Source organism: Eubalaena glacialis, chromosome 8 (assembly GCF_028564815.1).
Source record: "Eubalaena glacialis isolate mEubGla1 chromosome 8, mEubGla1.1.hap2.+ XY, whole genome shotgun sequence".
Lineage (NCBI taxonomy): Eukaryota > Metazoa > Chordata > Mammalia > Artiodactyla > Balaenidae > Eubalaena > Eubalaena glacialis.
Genome location: NC_083723.1, coordinates 117,810,522 through 117,833,186, shown reverse-complemented (window position 1 = coordinate 117,833,186; position 22,665 = coordinate 117,810,522). Strand labels below are relative to the sequence as shown.

At 36.7% G+C, this 22,665-nt stretch overlaps 2 protein-coding genes across 2 annotated transcripts; both read right to left on the bottom strand.

Moving 5' to 3' along the window:
• Positions 1–379: 379 nt before the first annotated feature.
• LOC133096522 (olfactory receptor-like protein OLF3) lies at positions 380–1,315 on the bottom strand. The gene is given in 1 exon segment (XM_061198133.1): positions 380–1,315. A coding segment is annotated over 1 exon segment (936 nt).
• A 13,287-nt stretch (positions 1,316–14,602) lies between these two features.
• On the bottom strand, positions 14,603–15,538 carry LOC133096521 (olfactory receptor-like protein OLF3). The gene has a single exon (XM_061198132.1). The coding sequence runs from the start codon at positions 15,536–15,538 to the stop codon at positions 14,603–14,605; it is 936 nt and encodes a 311-aa protein (XP_061054115.1).
• Between the last annotated feature and the right edge of the window lie 7,127 nt (positions 15,539–22,665).

Here is a 22,665-nt window from a genome sequence, read left to right as displayed (position 1 = left end):
AAAAGTATAAGTGAACCTAATTGGTGGAATTCATCTATCCATTCAATCCACAAACCAGGTCTGCTTGATGAAGTCATGGCTCATTTCTTTAAACACTGGTACGCTAATAAAATTTTTAAATAGGCAGATGATGTCTAAATACTACTGGATACCTGAGAGAAGACGATCTAAAAAAGGCCCTCTGCTGAATCACTGACATGTAAGTTATCTGGTATTGGCCTATATAAGGAAATCCATTAATCATGTGGAGGAATTCTTCATTTGAAAGCAAGGGTCTGCCCATAATAGTCTTCCTTAGTGTGAGTGTGGCAGTCCCACCTTCACTTTTCTGATCTCCTTTTTGATTTTGATGATAGATAGCAAGAAATTCTTATAGTCTTTACCCTTTATCTCTGAATTTCTCTAAAAATTTACAGAGAGCAGCCATAACTTCTTTATTCCTCAAGCTGTAAATCAAGGGGTTCAACATAAGTGCCACCACTGCGTAGAATAGAGCAACCATCTTCTCCTCTTCCACTGAGGAGGCTGACCATGGCCCCAGGTAGGTGAAGATGGTAGCCCCAAAGTACATGCAAACCACAGTGAGGTGAGAAGCGCACGTCCCAGACGCTTTGCCACGTCTCTGAGTAGAACAAATGCGCAGAATGGCAACAACTATACAACCATAGGAGAACAGAACCAGGGAACAGGGAAGCATGATCACCAGAAATACTGAGGCAACCACCATGACCTTATATATGTCCACACAGACTAGCCGTAGCACTGCTAGGGTCTCACAGGCAAAGTGATAAATAACATGGTGACACAGGAGAAGCCGAAAGGTGATGATTGTTTCCATCAGTGAATTCATGAAACCAGCCACCAAGCAGCCGGCATTCAGCCCCAGGCACAGCCCTCCGTGCATGACGACTGTGTAGTGCAGCGGGTAGCACACCATCACGCAGCGGTCATAGGCCATGGCTCCCAGCAGAAAGAACTCAGACCCACCCAATGCCAGGGATGCATAGAGCTGGAGCACACAGCTGTGGAATGGGATGGACTTCTAGACTGAGAGCAGGTGGGCCAGCATTTGTGGGGCAAAACTGTTTGCATAACAAAGGTCCACAAAATATAAAACACTAAGGAAGAAATACATGCGGGCATGAAGCCTGCTGTCCAGTCCGATCAGAAGAAGAATGAGGAAATTTCCCACAACAGTCACCAAGTACATGGCCAAGATCAAGACAAAAAGGGAGACTTGAGTCCCCCAGTCACTGGACAGCCGCAGCAAAATGAACTCACTCACCCATGTCTGCGTTTTATTTCCCTGGCCCATGAGTTTCTCCGGACTGAACTAATGATGTCAAAATAACAAATTAAGGAAACTCAGAATTGGAAGGTGGCTTTTAGACCACAGGGAGAACCTACCCACTTGAACTTAAAGTTCTCCTTGAATGTCTCAGCCAAATCATCATCCAAACTCTGCTTGAACGTATCCGTAGATGAAGAACACAATGGGACCTAGTTTTGCAGCTGGAAATCAAGGAGAAAAAAAGTTACATTCTTGAAATTCAATTTATTGGAAGATAATTTCTTCTCCTAAACATCTGCTCTTAAATGGAGGAAAGAAATTAATGAAGTGGTTAGACAAAATCCTAGTCAATTTAGTAGTTATTATAGGGGATAATTTCTGTCTTTCTGGTGTGACATTTTTTAGCCCACATGACTTTTTCTGAATTCTACATGATGTTCAATACCATTTAACTTTTTTGTTTTGTTTACTCTGGATACCTGAGACACAACTCTACTCACCCCTCCTTAATGGACTGTATCCATGAAATCCTGAATGTTTTAAGTGATATTCTCATACTTCTTATTACTAAGTGATTTTGAATTTATTTTCTGTAATTTGCCCTTTTAATTTGAGAGTGGCAGGTGGAAGGCCTCCTCTCCACCTACCTCATACCAGTGGCCCACGTGGGCAAGATCAACCCAGGATGGCCAACTTCAAGACTCAGGTTGAATGAAGAGAAGGTATACATAGCTGCTAAAGTTTATGTCTTATGTCCCCCAAGGGAAATTTAATAAAGCATTTAATGATGTCAGGTTATTACTTAATAATAATGTTTTCTCAAGGAAGGGACAACTTATTTCCCAATATAACAGGGATCAGTCCTCAGCAGGGAAGGCAGAAGGATAGAAAATCAGGTCTTAATTATAGAACATGACAACAGAGACAGTAGTAGTTTTTTGACCCAAAAATCAAAATTTCTTTTATGTTTGCTCATTTAAAGAAGGAAATAAGTGATCCATAACTAAAATATACACATGGGAGTTCGAGGTCTCTGAGACAATCCTGTGACAGTACATGAAAGATTCACATGAAGATAATTATTCCAATGGCTTCTATACTATTCATGCTATAATTATAGGTGGACAGCAGATTATATTTATCGAAAGTTTCCAGTTTCAGCATAAAAACTTTTAGAATGATTGTTACAGATCACACCACTTATAACACAGATGGTTGGAAGACTTAATATTATAGTTTATTATCATATGGTTAGTTATAAAATATTCAGGATTTAGTATTGTTTTCAATAAGGTCCAAAATGTCAAGGAATTATTAAAAAGAGAGCTTTCAGAAATTAAGTATCACACAGAAATCAGTGGAAATGATCAAACAATGTCAGATACCACGTTCAAGGCCTTGCACTGAAAGCTTTCAGTCACTTACACCAAAATTGATTGGAACAAGATACTCAGCTGCAACATTGGCAAAGAAATGCACAATATTTAAAGATATAAGTAATATTCTTCACCACATGAAAAGATAAAGAATTCAAAATCTTGATGACAAATAGGTATAGTTTATAATCAAGAATGATATTTTTTTCTAGAATGTTGAAAATTAACAGCTTATCAGCCTCACAGCTACAAACCAATAGCCTAGTCTTAATTATTGTGTATTCCCTTCTTTGTAATTTTATTTTGCATTTTACCTATTTATACACCAATATCTTTTTGTTCTGCTACATTTTACATTGGAATAAAAATTACTGTCATTATACTTGTTGGAAATTTTCCTAGTCATTTCAAGCCATGATAAAAATGTGGACTGGTAATATCTACAGTGCTTGCCTATCCCTATGCAAATGGACTCTGGCATTCCACTGCTTTTTAGAGATTTACCAATAGCTAGAGACCACACTATAAAATACAGCTAAATGCAAGACCCATCCATCCTTCCCCATCCATTCACCTTATTCCCAACATATGGCTGCCTATGCTTGCAGTTTTCAGAATATTTGGACTGAGAGAGTCATCAGGCCCATTGTGACAGGCAAGGGAGTTTTCTGGAAAATTCATTATAAGTACTTTATCTGGGGATATCAGTTTTGCATCTAAATATCTGAACTATATTTTCTCCACATGGAAGTGTTGGCTCTTCTTTTTACTTTCTCCTTCCCCACCTAATATCATGATGGCTATAGATGGCCATGATGTGTATATATATCATATATTTGTGGTTCCACGTATTAGTGAACTCACACAGTTCAAACCCATGTTTCAAAGGTCAACTGTATACATGTGTGTGTATTTTTTTCAAAAATTGCTAACAACATAGATATTGAAGAAATTAATAGTTATTTTGTGTTTAATGCTTTGTGTTATGATTTAATTAAATAAACAACTATGTAAATCACTAATAAAACCTAAAACATACCAAAGTGGATGAATTGTTTCCAAGAAGTATTTCTACTGTGACCTGTTCTTTAAAGGAATACCAGTGATTTGTCCTATGTTGTATGTTCAGGCCTGTCTCCCAGGGCTCAAATGTAACTGTGATGCAGGAACTCTTCCAGGTTTATCAGCAGGTATGTATGTGCAGATAGGTAGCATGGATGTGACAGTGATAGTTAATGGTAGATTCATTTACACTGTTTACACTTCTATAACCAGGACTCAAACGAATGTCAATTTTTAAAAGTCAATGTAACAACAAAAAAATAAATGGTGTCTTTTTACCTATCTCCAAAACCATATCCCCAAAAAAGGGTATTTGTGCTTAAAGTCATATTGCTTTTGCTCAGTAATGAAGTCAAGCAAGTGAATTTCCAAGTGACACATTACTTGCAAGCAGTTTTGTCTTTTTTAAATAAAATACATTTGATATTTTTAAAAAGTGATGTGTAAAGTCAAAGTAAACCTGTTTCTTTGTAAAATTGTTTCAAATAACTTAACAGGTCAATTGCCCTGTGAATCACTGAATGGCAAGGTTCAGTTTTAGAAAATGTTCTCAGTCTTGTCTATTATTTTGGAGACAGATGGCAGGAAGAAAACAAACAAGCTCCTGAAACACTTTTGCCCAGAGTGCAAAAATCCACTGGAGTGGGAAAGATGGTAAGAGAAGAAATAAGAATCATAATTATACTTATTTTTATATTGAGTTGATATAAATACTTTATTTGCTGAACACTTACTCTGTACTAGGCATACTACTTTATATATCTACTAATATAATATAATATAGTATAATAATATTCACAACAACACTCTGAACTTTGGCTTATTATCTCTATTTTACAGATGGGAAAAAGACTAGACCATGGAGGAGTCAGCAGGTAAACAGGATTATCTGATAACCTGGGGCACATCAATGATCCTGCTCCTATACATAGCAGACCTTGTGTATAGCACAGTGATAGTAATTTTTTAAAGGTTGTGGATTCACCTAACATGAAAATCAGAAGACATATCAAGAGGACTAACTGAGTTCCTACTTTTGATCCCATTTACTTCACAGTCATGGTGGACCAGGGTAGGTACTTCTCACTCACCTATGAAGTTGAAGTCTGGCCTTCAAGCCCCATCAGCAACATAAGGAAAAGAAACACAGCCCATCACCCCTATTAGGGACTCTCTTCATGAAGTATGTGATTAACTGGCCTCTTTCATAAATTTGAAAAGGTGATCATGCTTCTACTTTGTGTCTCATATTGTGATGAACACAACATCTTATAATGGATCCATGGCAGGAAGTTCTTTCTTCCTCTTATAAGAGAAAATTAAGGGCTCTAATTATGGAAAATAAGGAAAAAAATAATTTAATAGAAATGGATAAATCGAGTGCTTATTTTTTAAAATTAGCTTTCAAAAGAAGATTTAAACCTAGGGATAGTTTTGTCTACCCAAAAATATCCCTAACAACTAAGAGATGAGACATGATGAAGGGTCCTGGTCTGAAGGTATGAGTTTTATCTGGTTGGGAAGATTTGTCCCTTCTGAGCTGTCTCCCATGGGGAACTTGGAATCTATTCTCTGTAGTGGTGAGTGCTTATAATTAGTGCCAATACATCCCCTACTGTGTAAATAGTTACTATCGCACTAACATAAAAAGTGGGCTATGTTTCCAGGTCACTTGGCAACCACACCAAAGGCAGAGGAAAACTGTTGAGTGGCCATGTAGTTAAGCCAAAATCATTACACAAGTGGAGAAGAGAGCCAGGAGTTCTTTCCACTCAGAGGAACGCTTTCCATAGTGTCCTCTTTGGATCCCACACATAAGCACACTCACTCATGCTCAAGCTGTTCACAAACTTCTTTTCAAACCTACTTAGCTGTACACTCACAAACATAATTTGAATAGCCAGAACATATTTTTTAGGATAAATTTCTACTAGAGGACAACTATATCAAGCCACCATACTCAGGTTTGAGAAGTATGGCAGGAGAGGCCATGGATTACAGGAACCTGGTTTCACAATTTATGCTGCTAAATAAGTGATGAAGAAAGACTGAAAATGCCTGACTCACCTCTGGAGAATGGAGGAGGCCATCCTGTGCCTTGGAAAGATGGCAGGGCTGGGAAAGTTATGGAATTTGAAGCAAGTGCAGTTGGAACAGGTAACTTTCTATAACTTAGTGATAAAATCTCAAGGGACCAATTATTTTTTGTTTATTAGATTTCTTTTATTTTCCATTTCCCTCTGTCTGGTCACTTCTGCATCTAACACCCTAACCTACATTTCAACTTTTCAAATGAACATTTTGTTTCCTTGTCCCCGGAGCCTGGGAAGGAGCTTGCCAAACTTTAATTTCTCAAGGGAAGTGTGTCTGAGTCTTCAGTGATAACACTTTTGGATGGTGGGAATTTTTATCCCACTTTAGGACCGTGAAGATTAAATAGAAACTTTCTCATTCCAACTCATCCATCTCCACGTTCCTTTGAGTGATAGCTCCTGGGCCGGGCAACTCACGGGACCACTGACATGCTCTATGGTACATCATTTAATCTGAGGTTGGACAGGGAGAGTTTTTTATGCCAATCCCTAAACAGATGTTGCTTATTATTGGGCTGCTCTCAGGTTTGTAATTCTACCATCACATCCTGTAACCTTAGCAATTTCACCTTTCCCTTCACTTTAAGGAAGATGATCTTTCATATCCTGGTTTGTACTTAGGGATTTTTAGTGTCGGGAATCTTTAATAAAAGTACAACCTCCTCTGTGAAAAACCTCTAGTGAGGATGTTAAGCATTGTGCAGTGACACCTCTAGTCCCCAGTTCCCTTTCCCAAGAGTGGGAAGGGAGATTTCCACTGTACGCCTTGTCTACGTCAGAGTGACCAGTCTGTTCTCATCCTCTGCTCAACTACCTGGCATTGCCCCAGAGAAGGGCTTATTCTGGGAGCTGGTGACAAAAGCATCTTCTGGTGACCTGAAACCATAAAACTCTAGGAGAAAACATAGTCAGTTTACTCTTTGACATCAGTCTCAGCAATATTTTGTGTGTGTGTGTCTGTCTCCTCAGGCAAGGGAAATAAAAGCAAAAATAAACAAATGGGACTACATCAAACTAAAAAGCTTTTTCATAATGAAGGAAATCATAAAATGAAAAGACAACCTACTGAACAAAGGAAAATATTTGCAAATGATATACTGGATAAGGGGTTAATATCCAAAATATTTAAAGAAATCACACAACTTAATATCAAAAAAAAAAAAAACAAAACCCAAAGAGGTCTATTAAAAAATGGTCACAGGACCTGAATAGACATTTTTCCAAAGAAGACATACAGATGGCCGACAGACACATGAAAAGATGCTCAACATCACTAATCATCAGAGAAATGAGAATCAAAACCACAGTATCACCTCACACCTGTCAGAATGGCTATCATCAAATAGACAACAAATAACAATTCTTGGCAAGGATGGGGAGAATGGGGAACCCTCTAGGCAGTTCCTGTTGGTGGGAATGTAAATTGGTGCAGCCCTATGGAAAAGTGTGGAGGTTCCTCAAAAAATTAAAAACAGTACTACACAGTCCAGTAATTCCACTTCTGGATGTTTTCTGAAGAAAACAAAAACACTAATTCGAAAAGATATATGTACTCCTATGTTCATTGCAGCATTATTTGCAGTAGCCAAGATATAGAAGCAATGAATAATGAATAGATGAATGAATAATGAAGAGGTGGTACATAGCTATATACACAATGGAATATTACTCAACCATAAAAAAGAATGAAATTTTGTCATTTGTGACAACATAGATGGACCTAGAGGATATTATGCTAAGTGAAATAAGTCAAACAGAGAAAGAGAAATACTGAATGATTTTACTTATATGTGGAATCTAAAAAACAAAACAAACCAACAAAACAAAACAGAAGCAGACTTACAGATAAAGAAAACAAACTGGTCATTGGAAGAGGGGTGGGAGGTTGGGGAAAATAGGTAAGAGAGATTAAGAGGTACAAACTTCCAGTTACAAAATAAATAAATCACGGAATGTGATGAACAGTATTGGGAACATAGTAATTTGTAATAGATTTATCTGGTGACAGATGGTTATTAGACTTACCATGGTGATCAATTTGTAATGTATATAAATGTTAAACTACTATGTTTTATACTTGAAACTGATATACTATTGTATGTCAACTATACTTCAATTTTTAGAAGTAGAGTAACAGGATTACATGGTGCAAGAACAAACGAACAAACAGAAAAGAATAGAATTTAAAGACAGACCCATATATAGGTAAACTTAATGTACATGAAAGTTATTAAAATGACTGAATAAAGAATAGACTGTTTAATAAATGGACCACACATGGAAAAAAACACTAGATCCATATTTAACAACATATGTAGAAGTAGATGTCTAAAGAAATACTAAAATACTAAAGATAAACTAAAGAAATACTGTGAAAGGTAAAAGTATAAAACTTAATTAAATAAAACAGAATATTTTATGACTTAGATACAGGGATTTTTATTTAGAAAAACAAAACTTCATAAGCATATATCATTGGACAAAAATCTGATAAATTGGATTACATCAAAATGAAGGTTCTTCATTCAACAAAGGACTCTATGAATAAAATTGACAGAGACGTGATGGATCAGAGGTATGTATTTGCAATGGTTATAACCAAAAAGGATTCATATTTATAATATACACACCAACAAGGAAATGGTAGAAAACTCAAAGGAAAAATGAGCAAAGAAAATGAACACAGAGTGTCCAGCAATAGAAACCCAAAAGGCTGACAATATGGTTCACTCAGAAAATATTTATTTGGTGCTAACTATAAGACAGACACTATCCTATATTCTTGGTATATATATATATCTACCTGAACCAAAGAGCCCTGCTCTCAAGGGGCTTATATTATATTCTGGGGGCAGTGGAGGGATGAGAGACAGACATTAAACAATGAGTTAATTGCAAATATGTTAGAAAAGATAAGTTCTTTGGAAAAAAATAAATAACAAGGTAAGAGGGAACAGGAGTAGGGGGCAAGGAGAAAGTCTGCAGCATCAAATAGGGCAGTGATGATAATTAAATGAAGAATTGGAGGAGATGAGGAAGTGGCTACCTGAGAAAGAAGCATTCCAGGTAGAGAGGCATAGTTAGGAGAAAAGCCTGTGTTCATTGTAAATACTTTGGATTTAATTCTGAATAATTGCATGGTTGAAAAGAGGAAGGACATGATTCGAGTTCTGTTTTAAAGGGATCACTCTGAGTGCTGGGATATAAGAATAGAAGCAGGGAAATTTGATGCAGGCAATTGCAGTAACCCAAGTGGGAAGTCAGGGTGGCTCACATTGGGATGTAAGAGTGGAGATGTTGAGAAGTGATCATACTATGTATATATTTTGAAAATAGAGACAACAGACTACTCTTGCCAATTTATGAGAAAAAGACTGGGAAATTGCCTAATCACTGCAACGATGGAGTTACCACGAATTGAAGCGGGGAAGGCATGGATAGAGTGGTGTTGGGTGAAGGTAGACAAATCAGAAGTTCAGCATATGAAGACATGTTCATATTGATTACTTATCAGAGTAACGCAAAATAAGACAATTTTATATCTTTTAGGCTAGAAAAAATTCAAAACATGCAGGCTGTGGATAGATAAGATCCGTCAGGCACTGACGTACGAGTGTAGACTTATAAAGCCATTCTGGAGAGCACTATCCATTACCTAGCAATTTGGCTCCTGTGCATATTCCTTAAATAAATTCTCACAGGTCCTTAAGTACACATGTATTATGATGTTCATCATCGGGCTATATGTGGTGGTAGGGAGCTGGGTACCATAACAAAGAGTGATAGCTAAAATATGATGAACACCATGGATTACTCTGAACAGTTAAAAGTAATAGACTAGCAATACGTATCAATCTTAAAAATATAGTCTTGAGTAAAAAAGAAAACTAAGACACAGTATGAGTAGTTAATATATATTTTAAATACATAAACCCACTCTCAAACATCATTACATGCATTAAACATATCAGAATAGTTGAGGAATAAAGAATGGGATAAAACAGAATTAATTAATTTTAATTAATAAAAGAAGGCTTGTATGGGTGATAATATTTCATCTACTGAAGAGTATTATGAACCAATTAACTCTGAGCCTGAGATTTCTTAAAGCCTATTTACTATTATACTAAATTCCAACATGCATTATCTTTATATATTTCATAAGAGGCAACCTCTAGAATAGTAAAGAAAGTTTCAATTAATAAATCAATCAGCAGGAATTTATTAGCATTGTTGAGGCACTGGGAACACAAATAAGATAAAATGCATAGTCCTTGCTCTCAAGAAGCTTATAGTCTAACTGACGAATATAATACTTTGCCCTTTCCAAGGTAGAAACTTGAATTTTCTCCTTTTAAAAGTGGGAGATCAAAACATCTCTACTCTTGAGATTTTACTCAGAAATTTGAGCCCAGTTATTCATGATGTTAATTGATAGGATTCAGAATTTCCAGTGAAAGGAAGTATTTATTACTAAATTTATTAGTGCTTATTAGTAAATTATTAAGACACTGGATAAGTCTCAGATTTCACATACAAAAAATGTACAGGTCTACAATTATTTTTTCCATGAATGTCTATGACTTGTAAAAAAAATAAATTTTCCTTTTATAGAGATTTAGCCGTTTTCTTCCAATCCTTGTTAGACAAGCAGTGTGCCATGAGAGCAGTAAGAGAGAGGAAGAAGGAGTCAAAATGCAGATGAAGGGGCTTCCCTGGTGGCGCAGTGGTTGAGAATCTGCCTGCCAATGCAGGGGACACGGGTTCGAGCCCTGATCTGGGAAGATCCCACATGCCGCGGAGCAACTAGACCCGTGAACCACAACTACTGAGCCTGCGCGTCTGGAGCCTGTGCTCCACAACAAGAGAGGCCGCGATAGTGAGAGGCCCGCGCACCACAATGAAGAGTGGCCCCCGCTTGCCACAACTAGAGAAAGCCCTCGCACAGAAACGAAGACCCAACACAGCCAAAAATAAATAAATATTGAAAATGTTTAAAAAAAAAAAAAAAATGCAGATGAAGAAGCAGGCAGCAGCTGGACCAAGTTAGGTCCTGTACTTGTGGAGTTTGGATTTTATTCTAAGCAGGAAAAGGATGTGACTTGATTTATTTTCTAAGATAAAGGAGCCTTCTACAGGTCAAATGGCCCAGGTCACTCAAATAAATTGTAGGGAAAAGAAAGAGTTGGAGGGGACCTATAGATTAATGAGATTTCAAAGCATATCAAATTGAAAAAAATGGGCAAAACTAAACTACAGTGACAGTGACTAGGGCTGTTTGCTTGAATAATAAAGCCATAAAGAAATGCAAGACAGTGATTACTACAGAGGTCACAAGAGCAGTTACTTTTGGGAAAAAGGAGTTGTGATTATGATGAGGCACATGGAGGGACTGCTACAGTAGCTGGCAGAATTTTTTTTTTTTTTTTTTTTACTTGAGTGGTGGTTACAAGAGGGTTTGTCTTACAATAATTCCCTAAGCTACACATTTATTTAGTGTGGTGTTCTGCCTGTGTTTCAGCTTACAAAATAAAGTCAAAAAACAAATAATAATTTTAAAAATTAAAGCTGTTGTGTGCAGAATAGAATGTAGAAAGCAGAGGTGGAAACAGAGAGACCAGTTGATCACATATTTTGTTGACAAGCTAATGAAATCTATTGCTGGGTAGGGTGTAAAATAAAGGAATCAAGAATTACTCTGATACAAAATTAATGCACAGAAATCTCTTGCATTCCTGTATACTAATGATGAAAAATCTGAAAGTGAAATTAAGAAAACACTCCCGTTTACCATTGCAACAAAAAGAATAAAATACCTAGGAATAAACCTACCTAAGGAGACAAAAGACCTGTATGCAGAAAATTATAGGACACTGATGAAAGAAATTAAAGATGATACAAATAGATGGAGAGATATACCATGTTCTTGGATTGGAAGAATAAACATTGTGAAAATGACTCTGCTACCCAAAGCAATCTACAGATTCAATGCAATCCCTATCAAACTACCACTGGCATTTTTCACAGAACTAGAACAAAAAATTTCACAATTTGTATGGAAACACAAAAGACCCCGAATAGGCAAAGCAATCTTGAGAACGAAAAATGGAGCTGGAGGAATCAGGCTCCCTGACTTCAGACTATATTACAAAGCTACAGTAATCAAGACAGTTTGGTACTGGCACAAAAACAGAAATATAGATCAATGGAACAGGATAGAAAGCCCAGAGATAAGCCCACGCACATATGGTCACCTTATCTTTGATAAAGGAGGCAAGCATATACAGTGGAGAAAAGACAGCCTCTTCAATAAGTGGTGCTGGGAAAATTGGACAGGTACATGTAAAAGTATGAAATTAGAACACTCCCTAACACCATACACAAAAATAAACTCAAAATGGATTAAAGACCTAAGTGTAAGGCCAGACACTATCAAACTCTTAGAGGAAAACATAGGCAGAACACTGTATGACATAAGTCACAGCAAGATCCTTTTTGACCCAGGTCCTAGAGAAATGGAAATAAAAACACAAATAAACAAATGGGACCTAATGAAACTTAAAAGCTTTTGCACAGCAAAGGAAACCATAAACAAGACCAAAAGACAACCCTCAGAATGGGAGAAAATATTTGCAAATGAAGCAACGGACAAAGGATTAATCTCCAAGATTTACAAGCAGCTCATGCAGCTCAATAACAAAAAAACAAACAACCCAATCCAAAAATGGGCAGAAGACCTAAATAGACATTTCTCCAAAGAAGAGATACAGATTGCCAACAGACACATGAAAGAATGCTCAACATCATTAATCATTAGAGAAATGCAAATCAAAACTACAATGAGGTATCATCTCACACCGGTCAGAATGGCCATCATCAAAAAATCTAGAAACAATAAATGCTGGAGAGGGTGTGGAGAAAAGGGAACACTCTTGCACTGTTGGTGGGAATGTAAATTGATACAGCCACTATGGAGAACAGTATGGAGGTTCCTTAAAAAACTAAAAATAGAACTACCATATGACCCAGCAATCCCACTACTGGGCATATACCCTGAGAAAACCATAATTCAGAAAGAGTCATGTACCAAAATATTCATTGCAGCTCTGTTTACAATAGCCAGGACATGGAAGCAACCTAGGTGTCCATCATCGGATGAATGGATGAAGAAGATGTGGCACATATATACAATGGAATATTACTCAGCCATAAAAAGAAATGAAATGGAGGTGTTTGTAATGAGGTGGATGGAGTTAGAGTCTGTCATACAGAGTGAAGTAAGTCAGAAAGAGAAAAACAAATACAGTATGCTAACACATATATATGGAATCTAAGGGAAAAAAAAAAAAAAAAAAAAAAAAGAGGTCATGAAGAACCTAGTGGCAAGATGGGAATAAAGACACAGACCTACTAGAGAATGGACTTGAGGATATGGGGAGGGGGAGGGGTGAGATGTGACAGGGTGAGAGAGTGTCATGGACATATATACACTACCAAATGTAAAATAGATAACTAGTGGGAAGCAGCCGCATAGCACAGGGAGATCAGCTCGGTGCTTTGTGACCACCTAGAGGGGTGGGATAGGGAGGGTGGGAGGGAGGGAGATGCAAGAGGGAAGAGATATGGCAACATATGTATATGTGTAACTGATTCACTTTGTTGTAAAGCAGAAGCTAGCACACCATTGTAAAGCAATTATACTTCAATAAAGATGTTTAAAAAAAAAAAAAAAGAATTACTCTGATGTATGATGGTTCCTTTTACTAATACAGTGAAGGTGTATTGGGGCAAGAGGAAAGGAATAGCTTGGGATAGAGGAAGCAAGAACAACAGCTCTATTTTAACTATGTTAACAATGAGATTCATATAATGTAAGTGAAAGGAGTTAAGCAAGCATTGATACATGTGTTTGGAGATCATAAGAAAGGTCTTGTCTGGCTTGGAGCTAAAAAATACATAGATAGATACATAGATAGATGGATAGATAGAGACAGAAAAGTTGGATGGATGAATGGATGGATGGATAATGAATGGGTGGGTGGATGGACGGATGGAGAGATAAGAAGTTGGCTGGACAGATGCCATGGTTCTGGGTAAGGTGGCTACCTGGAGCAGACATGGAACAGTGACCTACTAGAGCCACAGCAAAAGGAAAAAATTCATTTTGAGTAACTCTACATAGAGAGAAGGTTGCATAATGTGTAGTGCTATAATTGTGTCCTACAAGCTATTTTAAAAAAAATAGTTGAATATCTACTCTATGCCACCACTCTACTAGGTATTTTACATAGACCATTTATAATCTTCAAAATAATCACACACACTGGATATTATTACTTCTTTTTATAGTTGAGGAAACTAGAGGTCAGAGATGTTAAGTACCTTTTTCAAAGCTACATTGCTGGTGATGGGTGGGGTCATGATTCAAAGTGTGGCTCTTCTCACCCTGAAAATTTTTACTGTTTATATTTCATTTTCTGAGGGAATAGGCAGGAAGTATATGAAAGTAAAAGGGGGAATATGAAGTCTAGGAGGAGAGATTATCCAGCAGACTGCAGCTTAATAATTAAAGGCTTTTTTTCTTTTTTTACTGTATGTGTAACAGGGCAGTGATACATAGTCAAAATGTGGATGAATGTGGAAAGTCAGTCTAGAAAAACTTGTTCACCATGATCTACCTTATGAGAAAATCTGAGAAGAAAGGGCATGTCCATCATTTTCTCTTTGTTTAGAATGTCGTTCTATGGGCTGTTGGAGGGAAGGAGAAATTCTTTGAATCTTTACCCTTTGTCACTAAGTTTCCCCAACACTCTTCCAAAGGCGCTCATCACTTCCTTGTTCCTCAGGCTGTAGATTAAGGGATTCAGCATTGGGGTCACCACAGCATAGAACAGGGCGACCATCTTCTCCTGTTCTGCTGAGGAGCCAGCCATGGGTCTCATGTATGTGAAGATGGCTGTTCCAAAGCACATGGAAACCACAATGAGGTGAGAGGCGCACGTCCCAAACGCTTTGTGGCGTCCCTGGGCAGAATGAATACGCAGAACGGCAGCAACTATACGACCATAGGAGAACAGAACAAGAAAACAGGGAAGCATGATCACCAGAAATCCTGAGATGGCCACCATGACCTTGTTGAAGGAGATGTCCACACAGGTCAGCCTCAGCACAGCCAACATCTCACAGGCAAAGTGATTAACAACCTTACGGCACAGAGGCAGCTGAAAGATGATGATTGTCTGCATCAGTGAATTCACGAAACCAGCCACCAAGCAGCCAGCAGCCAGCCCCAGGCACAGCCCTCCGTGCATGATGACTGCATAGTGCAGTGGATGGCACACTGCCACATAGCGGTCGTAAGCCATGGCTCCCAGCAGAAAGAACTCTGTGCTGCCCATTGCCAAGGAGATAAACAGCTGGAGCACACAGCTGTAGAATGGGATGGACTTCTGGGCTGACAGGAAGTGAATGAGCATCTGGGGGACAGTGCTGTTGGTATAACAGATGTCCACAAATGACAGGATACTGAGGAAAAAGTACATGGGTGTGTTTAGCCTGCTGTCCAGTCTGATAAGGAGGATGATGAGGAAGTTCCCCAGCACAGTCATCAGGTACATGGCCAGGAAAAGGACAAAGAGGGAGACCTGAGTCTCCCAGCAGCTGGACAGTCCCAGCAGAATGAACTCACTCATCCATGTCTGGTTTTCCCTGCCCATGAGCTTTTGAGGACCAAACCCAAGTTATAAATCAAAAAAACTAGATACGTAAGGTGCCAGAGGACCTTATAAGGTCACTTAGATCAAACAGCCATCTAATATTAAGTGGTGTGGTTTTTCAGATTGTACGTCTCCTTCTGGGAAACAACAGAACCCGCTGATGTGGCTCAGATCCAAAGAGAAAACTCTTCTCCTTCCTTAAGCAGGAAAGTTTTCATTAAAATGCTTATTTGAGTTGAAAAAATTAACTGTAAAATGTGATTTTTTTTTCTTTAAAGCCAACTCCTAACCATGGAGTTTGTTTACTTCTCTGTTAGACACCCATTTTTCCCTCCTTACTATCTCAAAATCCATACTGAATGGAACCTAATAGGTACGAACAGGTTTTTTTTTTTTTAATTTACTTTTTTTACTTCTGGATTCTTTGACTATGAAAATGAGATACTAAATTTCCACCCTTTTAAAATCACAAATTTGGGATTGTAAGTTAAAAGGTAGCCAATATAAAATAGTTTTTAGTAGCTAAAAATTATCGAAAATTACATTTCAGAGTCAGTGAGATAAAAAATGAAGACCTGGGTGACGAGGCTCATGTTTGAACAATCTTCACCTGTTTGTCTTTTACCTGGCTGAGAGAATAAGAGGAAAGAATCTGCAATATTGCATTTCTCCTCCCTTGAAAGAGCAGCAGATCATGGGGTCGACAGCAGAGTATGACTGTCAAGAAACAAATCAAAGATGCATTAACTATCTTCCTTAGTAAATGATAAGAGCTCGAATAGTTGCCACACGTGCTAGCCTATTAACTAAAAGATAAGGGAAAACTGGTTGCACATTCCCTCTGATTCTATTTGCATGTATTCTGGATAGTGATTATTGTGATTTGGAGACTATATAATGTGATGGAAAAAATTAATTAGAGTTAACTCAGTGAAATGACTGTTGATGATCTCTTTCCTTTAACCGTCCTTACTTTTATCTTTATCTGAAATATTTGACTATCCCCTGCCCCTTAGAAAACTCTGCCTTTTCTCATCCTTGTGCTATGCTCCCTCTACTGTGACTCACATGACCAGAAGGTAATACTCTAGTCTGCTCAATACCATCCCCAAACTTTCTAATCCTGCTGATATATTAGTATTTCCGAAAGCTCAAGGGCTCTAGTATTCTCTCTGGAACTCTTAGTAATCCTATTTGTACATTACTTGTCAAATCACAAGTGATTTCCAAAAACCTCACAGACTGAACAAAGCCCACTCTAGATTTCCCACATACCCTGCCCCTCTAATTACTCTGTCCTTTTAGGTAGAGAAAGTGAAACGCATGCACTGCTGTGACAAGGAGATATTATCTGTTTGCTGTCTGTGATCAGATAGTGCCATTGAATATATGATGAGAATCATACTTTGTGTTGAGGGTATTCATGACAGTAAGGGCAGCTAACTGCAGATAAATAGGGTGCCAAAGGTGATTGGATTAGCCAGCAGAGAAGGGTCTATTGGCATTTGCATTTGATAATCTTTTATCTAGAAATGAATTAAGCTTGATAAACCATTCCCACTCCAAGAGATAATTTATGTAAATTACAAGAGGAGGCAATAAAAGTACAAAATGTTCTTTAATTCTTTAGAATTTACTCTAGAGCTTCAGATCAGCAAGCCACTTTGTAATATTTCTATCAAAGAAAGAGGAAACCTACCTTTTTATCCCCAATGAAAAGGGAAAAGTTGGAATATAAAATTATCACTGGTGAAGAACTCAGGTACAAAAGAGAGATAAGTGACTTCAAAGGGGAAAATCAGTGCCTGAGACCTGTCAGTGGAACCTGACAATGTACAGATGATATTTTAATAGATAATATTCCTAGGAAGGTGCATGAGGCAGTCTCTGATTCTGCTATAATACATGAAGCAATTCATGTAACATGAGTTCACCAGGAGGGGGCTAAAAGGAAAAAAAATTACAGTGCAGGAGGTAGCTGATGATTATTTAAGGTATTCTCAGGTACCAAATAAGGAGACTTGACTGAAAAATCTGATGATAATATCTTGTGGTTTTGAGTTTTCACTTCTTAAAAACTAATAATAGTTAAGGGCTCGACAAAGAAAATGTAGTAATCCCTGGTCTTGGATCAGTAATTCCACTTAAAGGCTCAGCAAGGTATTGTTTACAAATAGAAACACTCATGGTTCGCATGACACGTTTCTGTATCATCTTCATGTTTTTTAAAGTGCCTCTCCCTGGGAGTGAATGAACGACCTGCTTGGCCAATGAACTTGCATTTCCCAGTTCAACTGTAATACCTACAGCTGCTCCTCAGTATCCCTGGGATTGGTTTCAGGACTCCAGTGGATACCAAAATCCACACATGCTCAAGTCCCTTATATAAAATGGCTTAGTATTTGCATATAACCTACACACATCCTCCTGTACACTTTAAATCATCTCTAGATTACTCATAATACCTAATACAAAGTAAATGATAAGTAAATAGTTTCTAGCATGAAGCAAATTCAAGTTTTGCTTTTGCAAACTTTCTGGAAATTTTTTTAATATTTTCAATCCATGGTCGGTGAATCCACGGATGTAGAACCTGTGGATTTGGAGGTCCAACTGTAGCTTCTTCATCTGTCTAAAGGGAGCATAAATTCAAGTCTGTCCCAATTCGTTGGAGTGAGGGAAGTAGGGAGGATAATAGAAAAAGGATATGACATCAATAGGAAAAAGAATAATTTTTTAACCAAAAGTAAAATGTTTAAAACACTTTTGAAAATATGGTGTGTAAATAAAAGTTAAAAACAGATTTTCAAAAATAAGGTGGAGGTGTTGTAAGTGACAATAATAGTAAGATAAACAGCATTCCTGAACCACCTCTCCTTCCAAGAACTGTGATTCAAGCTTCCTAAAGTTCTACATCAGAAGTGTTCTCAAAAAAAGCCACCTGGAAAGCTTGAGATTTCCCAACAATGTTAACTGGCTAAGTTGCTATCGCCACCCCATTCCCACTTCCTAATGCATACCTACACTACTTGGAGCAACAGGAAGTTTAGAGCCAGTCATCTAGACTAAGTTACCTTCTGACCATCACTGTTTAAGAATGAGCTGGTTAACACAAACCTCTTCTCAGGTCCAGATTTCCAGCAGTGGACAAGTGCTGGGGGGGAGTGCAATGTGACACAGGGAACACGACCTGTAGTAAATAAGTTCAATGTTTCCTATGAATGCAGTAAAAGTCCTAGGCTAGGTGCTTCATTTCTCAGAGGTATTCAAGAGAAATTTCTCCCCAGTTTGGCTACCCAAACGTATTTTCTTAAAACCAACTGCAAAAATGGGACCTTAATCTCTGTAGTAACCAAACTCAACCCAATTTTCACATGAGCCCAGAAAGAAGCTCTGTGTTAAGGAAATCCTTGCTTCTTGACTCATAATCCTAAGAACCCAATGGAGAGCCTCTGAGCATGACTGCCTTACCTCCAGGAAAAGAGGTCAGCATTGCTCCAGGAAGAGCAGGGCTGGGCAAGAAGTGGGATTTTATTTTCCCTCAGAGATAAAATCTCTACAGGCCAATTATGCTGTGCTTGTTAGGTTTCTATTGTTTTTTCTCCTTCTCTGTATGGTGACTCTCTCACCTTAAACTCTCATCTGCTTTTAAAAGAATTTACAAGTGAGAATTCAGTTTTTCCTGAGCCAGAAACACGAGAAAAGAGAATCTGGATCCCCAGTTCCCCTGGAGACATTCTCCTGTCTTTGTTGAAATTTCACTTTGAGGTAGTTAAAACTTGCCCATGACTTTCTGTCCATGTACTCACGATTGAGACTATCTGAGCCAAAGTGCCCAATTATTTATGGACCGTCAAGGGGATCTTTGGGCAATATCTCCTGTAACAAAGTTCTGAAATTGTACATTAACTATGATTATATATTATCTACACAACGTATGTAACTATTTCATGGGACATATCTCCATTTTGTCTCTATTGGAAGGTTCCTTTTAACTGGGCATTGTCATTATGTATTTTTGTATCTAGATGTTTGCCCTCATTTTCTAAAAATACTACAAAAATTTACTACCCACTTAAAGGCATCTCAAATCTGATATCCATCCCATTGATAGACATCTAGGTTGTTTCTAATTTGTGGCTATTAAAAACAACACTGTTATGAACATTCACATAAACACACTCACACACACACACACTCACTCATCTTTTGTCCCAGACATGTACTGTACTCATTTCTGTTGCCTAGTAGTGGAATTGCTATATCACAGATTATATGTGTGTCCAACTTTAGCTAATATCATCAGTTCTGTCAAAACAGATGTTTCAATTATATTCCCACCAACTCTGTATGAGTATTCCTTTGCTCTAACCATTCTTTGTCCTTGGATTGTAAGTCTTTTTCATTTTAGCCATTCTGATGTGTACATAGTAGTATCTCACTGTGATTATATTTTACATTTCTATGATGACTAATGAGGCTCTACATATTTTTAAGTATTTATTGACTATTTGGATATTCCATTTTCTGAGGTGTATGTTCAATTTCTTGCCCATTTTCCTATTGGGTTATTTCTCTTTTTCTTATTGAGTTTAGTTCTTTATATATTTTGAATATGAGTCACTTGTCATTTATATGTATCACAAATATTTTCTCCCACCTATTCATTCTCTTAATGGTGTCTCTGATGAGGAGATGTTCTTAATTTTAATGTAGTTCTATTCATCAATTGTTCTTCATACAGTTACTGCATTTTGAGTCTTGAGTGAGAAATCTTTGTCTCTCCCAAATCATGAAGTTATTCTTCAATGCCATCTTCTGGGAGTTTTAATGTTTTACTTTTCACATCTAGATCAACAATATATCTGGAATTTATTTCTGTGCATGATATGACATAGGAACCTAGATTCATTTATTTCTATGTGAATATCCACTTTTATTGAGAGACAATTCTTTCCTCACTATTCTCCTGTGTTGCCACAAATCAAATTTTAATTTATATGTGTAGGTTTTTCTCTAGACTATTTTTTTATGATCCATTGGTCTACTTATCTATTATTATACCAGTACTGCATTGTCTTAATTACTGTAGCTTTATAATAAACCTTGTTTATAGTAGTATAAATCCTCCAACTTGATTCTACATTTTCAAATTGTTTTGGCTCTTCATGGCTATTTGAATTTTCAATCTGACTCTAGAATTAGCTTAAAGATTTCCAGGAAAAAAAAAAAAAAAAAACTTCGTGAAATTTTAATTGGGATTTTACCTAAAAATCAATTTGGGGAGAAGTGACATTTCTATGCTATTCAGTATTCCAATCCATAAAAAAAAATATTCTCCCATTTATTTAATATCTTTCCTTTTTTCTATGTATAGTTTTTCTGTGTGTTATATATATCTTATTAGATTTGTTCCCAGGTATGATGGTTTGAAATGCTGTTTTAAATAGTAACTTTTAAATTATATAAAAATGTAACTGGCTTTTATATATTAAATATGTATATATGAAATTACTTTTGTGGATGAGTGGTGTTATTTCTTCCTTATATATTTGGTAGAATTCACTGGTGAAGCCACCTGGCCTGAAATGCTCTTTGTTAAAAAATTCTTAAATATGCATTCAAATTTCTTAGTATATAGGACTATTCTATTTCTTAATGTGTCCATTTTGGTCAGGTTTATCTTTCCTGGGAATTTATCTCTTTCATCTAACTTTTCAAATTTATTAGCCCAAATCTGTTAATATCTTCTTATATATTTTAATGTATATAGAATCTGTGGTAATGTCTCTTTTCTTCCCTAATATTGTCTATTTCTTCCATTTCTCTTTGTCTTCTTTTATTAGTCTTGGAAATGGATAATGGTTTACTATACACTATTTTTAATATCACTTGATGCAAGGAGAACAAAGATGGGGTAGTCCCACCCCTTCGAAAATACCATTTAATAGGTAATAGGGAGAAGACAAATATTTTCTCTTTCAAGCAGTTAAATCTGGAAACTATAAAAGAAATCAAACATCATAAAAAATTTCCTAAGATATAGGTGAAGAGAACAGAAGTATCCACCACCCAAAAACATAAAACTCACAGTGTCTGTAATCCAGTAAAAAAATTTTCCAAGCATACAAAGAGGCAGAAGAGTTTCCAGGCCACAGCACAAGGAGAGGGAATGCAAACAAGCCATGATGAGGAGAAAAATCAACCAATAAAAATTATGCAGTAACATCAGAGGTGATAAAATTATAATACAAGCACATTAAGATAGCCATTATAAATACACTTCACATTTCAAGACAGAGAAAACACTAAGCATGATGAGGTAAGAAACCAAAGATATAAAAATACCCAATTCAAACTATAAGGTGATGAAAAATATGATATCTAAAATGAAAAATACACTGGATAAAATCAATAGCAGATTAGACACTGCAGAAGAAGAGATCTGAGAACTTGCAGACATAGCAATAGAAACTATCCAAAATGAAGCAGAGAAGAAAAGACTGAAAAAAATTGAACAGTGCTTCAATAAGCTGGGAGAAATATCAAACCTGAAATCAGAGTCCCAGAAGTAAAAAAGAGTACTGGGGTATAGGGGAAGACATAACCAATATTTTAAAAATATTAAACTCAAATTTCCAAATATAATGAAAAGAAAGAACCTACACATTCAAGTAGCTCAGCAAACCTCAAGCATTTTTTAAAAATGAAGAAAAACATTACAAAGTGCTACATTATCAAAGTGCTGAAAAGCAATAATAAGAACAAAATTATGAAAGCAGTTGTATAAAAAAATGTATTACATACAGAGAAAAAAAATAATATTAACAGAAAAACTGAAAGAAAAAACATGCCATCCTAGAATTCTATGCCCAGAGAAAATGTCTTTTAAAAATAAAAGAAATAAAGATACATTCAGTTATTGATAAAAGTATTCATAGTCAGCAGACAAAATATTACAAGCAAAGTTAAGGACATACACCTAAAGAAAAAATAAAGATGAGCATAGAAATCAATGGAATAGAGAAGAGAAAAATAGAAAAAAAAATCAAGATGATTCTTTGAAAGCATCAATAAAATTGATGAACTTCTATCTAGACTGATCAAGAAAGAAGAAACAAGACACA

What these genes read in the sequence shown, in the direction of transcription:
- LOC133096521 (XM_061198132.1), bottom strand. Translation starts at nt 15,538, where the DNA reads ATGGGCAGGGAAAACCAGACATGGATGAGTGAGTTCATTCTGCTGGGA.